At 38.8% G+C, this 4,236-nt stretch overlaps 1 protein-coding gene across 1 annotated transcript; it reads right to left on the minus strand.

Annotated features, from left to right (window-relative positions):
• Nucleotides 1-221: 221 nt before the first annotated feature.
• On the minus strand, nt 222-3,488 carry tpgs2 (tubulin polyglutamylase complex subunit 2). Its single transcript, XM_065244059.2, has 7 exons — nt 3,348-3,488; nt 3,081-3,160; nt 2,904-2,991; nt 1,606-1,737; nt 1,383-1,478; nt 858-1,021; nt 222-433 (listed from the first exon to the last, which is right to left on the minus strand). The coding sequence occupies exons 1-7, from the start codon at nt 3,439-3,441 to the stop codon at nt 227-229; spliced, it is 861 nt and encodes a 286-aa protein (XP_065100131.1). The 5' UTR covers nt 3,442-3,488; the 3' UTR covers nt 222-226.
• Nucleotides 3,489-4,236: the final 748 nt, after the last annotated feature.

Below are 4,236 nucleotides of genomic sequence, written 5' to 3' on the forward strand. Positions count from 1 at the left end.
TGAGGTTTCCAGGCATATCATGAGAAACAGATATTTGGCGAGGCCAAGTTTCTCTGTGAATGTAAATCTGGGGTGTATGTTTTTATAGAGCTATAAAGGAATAAGCTATTGAAAAACCAGGACACAGGACTGCCAAGAGTCTGATTTTTAATAAATATCAAGCGTACAACACTTCGGTCAACATGTTCGTATGCGTATCTCATGGGCTTTTGGCAGTGTGATGAAGTCATCGTTTATTCACGCCGTGTCTTCCCGAGACTGCCGGGCCTTTAGTTGTGGCTGAAACCTGTGCTTGTTTCTTTTTGGGGGTGGGCGGTTTGGTTTTGCCGTTGAACGCCTTGGCTGGGTCCAGTTTGTTCAGTACAGAATCATTGGCTGCATCTGGATGGGCGTCCACGTGGAACGTAAGCGGTTGGTAGAGGGCGGCCCACTGCTGTATAAAAAGATCATCTAGTTTGGCATGTATTTTATTCAATTGTAGATTAAAATCAGATGCTGTTGTTATTATTAGATGCAGGCAATTAAATGTGTTTTAGCAGGTCACTTAAAGCACCACGGAGAAAGAAATGTATCTGAGGACAGTACCTCAATTCATGTTCACTTTAGGTCAATAAAGAGGATTGTTGCATATTGCTTATGTTATTGTCTTATATATTAAAAAGCCATATTTTGCAAATACAACATTTTACATTTTTTTTTTTTGCAATTATTTGTATCTGTTTTGACTGAATGTAAAATAAATCAGAATTTCACTGTATATTGTATCTGACTGGAACTATAAATGTTGGCACCAAAACCCAAACTTTTTTCAACATAACTCCAAGAAAACCCTTGATGATTATACTGGACTTTCTCACCTTAGCTTGTGGACTAGTGCCATATGGTGTGAAATTATACTGCCATTCAGGAAGCCCCAGATGAGTGATCATAAGCCGGTAGTAAGCAGTGAACGAGGGGGTGAGATAATGCCAGAAAAGTGATCGGTCCAAAAACCATACCTCACACTGCTGGGCCATTACACCTGCAGAGTACCAGCCAGCAGGCACAGAGATGGTATGTTATAATCTGTTATACCACGGGTCTGTTGAATGCTGTATTCTGATTGGCTGAGAAATGATCCCGTGGGTATGCAGTAATTTCTGATAATAAATAATTCAAAGGACCGGAGTCAATTATTCCGCTTATACCACAGTTACCACAAACATTGCTCTGGTGCCTTTTTTTAAGACATCTGACAAGTAAGGTGTGGGGTTTACTGAAAAATAATCAACACCCATAAAACATTTCTCAGCCAATCAGAATACAGCATTCAACAGACCGGTGGTATCATTTTGTATATAATATACAGTTTTATAGATTATATACAGAAAAAAAATCTATACCTGGAGTGCAGCCCTTGTAAACCAAGCAGGCTTTGCCATTACCATTGCATGGGTCCAGCTCAAAAATTCGACTGCGAGAATCAAAATGAGGTGGATCTGGAGCATTAGATTCAAAAAGAGAAATTAACTTTCAGGGTCGTTTTTAATTGAAATATTCATGCAATTGTTACTAAACCATAAGCTGTGCCACTAAATACTACAAAACCTTTTTCAAAAATCTCACCTTCTATATCATCATCAAAGTCAAGGTCAGCTAAAGTAGGTGCATTGGGGAGGGAATACACATTTGACTGCAGCAGAGGACGTAGCTTAGCAATACTGTTGATTACCATGCAACCCACAGAGACCACTTTATCTGTAAGATACAAAGCATATAGTTTGTAGAAGTATGTACAATTCAGTGGCAACCGGTTACTTTTCTTCCAAAGGGGCGCATATTCAAAATATGTGTTCAGAGTGTCTCGCTCATCATGTCAAAATATGTGCGAGTTGGGTCATGTTAACCATGTGCATCATGCAAAATATGTGCCTGCTGCACAGGCGTCGAAAGAGTTTATGATAAAAGAGATGCTCACGTTCACAAAATACTCGCAAGACACTAACAATTTACATAATGAACTCTGATTATAGATTAAAGGTGGGGTGCATGATTTCAGTCAGCCTGACTACCAAAACACACTTCTAGCCAATCAGCAGTAAGGGGTATGTCTACTAACCGACATCGTTGCCTGGGTTGCGTATGTGTGGGGCGGGTCTATCAAAAGAAGGTCCAGATTCTATTGGGGTAGGTGCGTGTTTGTGATTTCAAATGTCAACGTTGGCTTTCAGACATCATGCACCCTGCCTTTAAGCAAGTACCTGGCAAACGTGAGCGTCTCTTTTAATCATAAACCCCTTCAAAGCGTCTGCAGCAGGCATGTATTTTGACATGTCGCGTGATGCACATAGGTTCACATGAAGCGCTGAAAACATGTATTGACATGATGAGCCAAAAAACCGACAGGCTAAATACATGTTGTGACGAGCTTCCCATCGTACGGCCTCGAAAAACAAGTCACTGGCGGCCACTCGTACAATATCATCCATTGGCTTCGCTTTTTTCGGATGCATTAATGTAACTTCCACTGAAACAGGAAGTTAGGGCAGGGCATTTAAGCCCCCCCCCTTTAAAACAGCCAATAGTGTTTAGTTTATTTCACATTCTCGATTCTAATGAGAGGCTGAAGTGCAGAATGATGTCATTTAAATTGTTGATCCCTATTGGCTGAAGTGAGAGACTGAGTTTTAAATACTTATATCTAAATGCAAGTATTCTTACGACCGACATATTTATATTAAGAGGAAAACATTTCAAATTTGATTTATTTTTTACTTTAGAAAGGTCAATTAAGGGGTTATTTTATATTCTTTTTTATATTTATTTATATTTACACCAAAATGCATAAAAATATCAAGTTATCAAAACTTTAATGGGGTTTTAATGGGGTAAAGAGATAAATGTGCTTGCATCAGTCTTCTCACCTTCCAGCTTGGAGTTCCAGGTAAGTGTGAACCCATCGGTTGTGAGATAGAAATCTCTCAGATCTTCAGGCAAACTACAGTTGTTTTTCTGGAGAACGCACAATAAACATTTGGGGTAAACAAACCCATATCAAAGGTCTGCTCTGAAAACATGCTGTTGTTTATATATCTTCAAACCTGCTCCCAGGAGAGAAGGTATCGTTTCTCTGCTGGTGCTTTCTCTGCAAATCGTACATCTTGCACACCCGGAATGCTCTCTATTAAATATTATATATAGAAGAATAATTCAAATGACATTTATACATATGCAGATCTGAAAGAAACAGGCACATCCCATTTTGAAGTAGGCTGGCAGAAATGCTTACATCAATGCAGCCGCATATGGCAAACCAAGCTACAACATACTATTTGGGTTATTATTTACGTTAAACAGCATGCCCTCACCTAAAACCCGGGTAATACCAAGGGTGAGTTTTTCCACAAATCCTTTAAACGTCCTGTCATCGCTTGCATCCTCCATCGTGACACACAAAACCATGCATTTGATGCACTGTGCATGCAGTCACGCCGACGGATGCTGAGGTTACCAAGTACGCTAAACCAAAACATTGCAGCTCTCAGCTCCTATTTGCCGGGAAGATGACAGACGGGTAATTTGACCAATAGCGCCCTGAAAGGGGGTCGCAGCTTGCGAAGATGAACCAATCGCACGTACCAGCAAGGAAAATAGGTGGGGGTACAAGTCTTTTATTTATTTTATTTTTTGACAAGTCGTAATTCTATTTAAAATATTTTATTTATTATTAGATTAGCAGTATGGATAGGCTATAATGCAGTGAAGATTAAGCATCAGATGCTGATGAAAAATTACAGAAAGAAAGTACAAAGAATATTACTTTAGAACCGCTACTGACTAATAAATATCTTGGAAGAAATATAATAAAGTTATCATAAAGAAACAGTAAATTATAAAATATTTTTAAAAATGACTACGTATACTTCACTCCAGTTCAGTAAGTGGCGGTAATGCATTAGATTTTGGCTGGCCAACCGCCAATGAATTTCACAAGAAGAAGAAGAAGAAGCGAATGAGTATATTGAAAGAACAAGAAAAACAAAGTAGTATATATGGTTCTATAATAAAATATATTAAAGAAATAGGAGTATTTGATAGAATTTAACCTTTAATTTTTTTTTTATGCGAATGTCATATGCCTACCAGTGCTTCACACTCCAGTCCAGTTGGTGGCGGTAAATGCACCATAAGTTGGTTTGCCATCCGCCATAAAAAGTCAATAGAAGAAGAAGAAGAAGAAGCGAATGAGAAGAGGAG

Source organism: Paramisgurnus dabryanus, chromosome 18, assembly GCF_030506205.2.
Source record: "Paramisgurnus dabryanus chromosome 18, PD_genome_1.1, whole genome shotgun sequence".
Classification (NCBI taxonomy): domain Eukaryota; kingdom Metazoa; phylum Chordata; class Actinopteri; order Cypriniformes; family Cobitidae; genus Paramisgurnus; species Paramisgurnus dabryanus.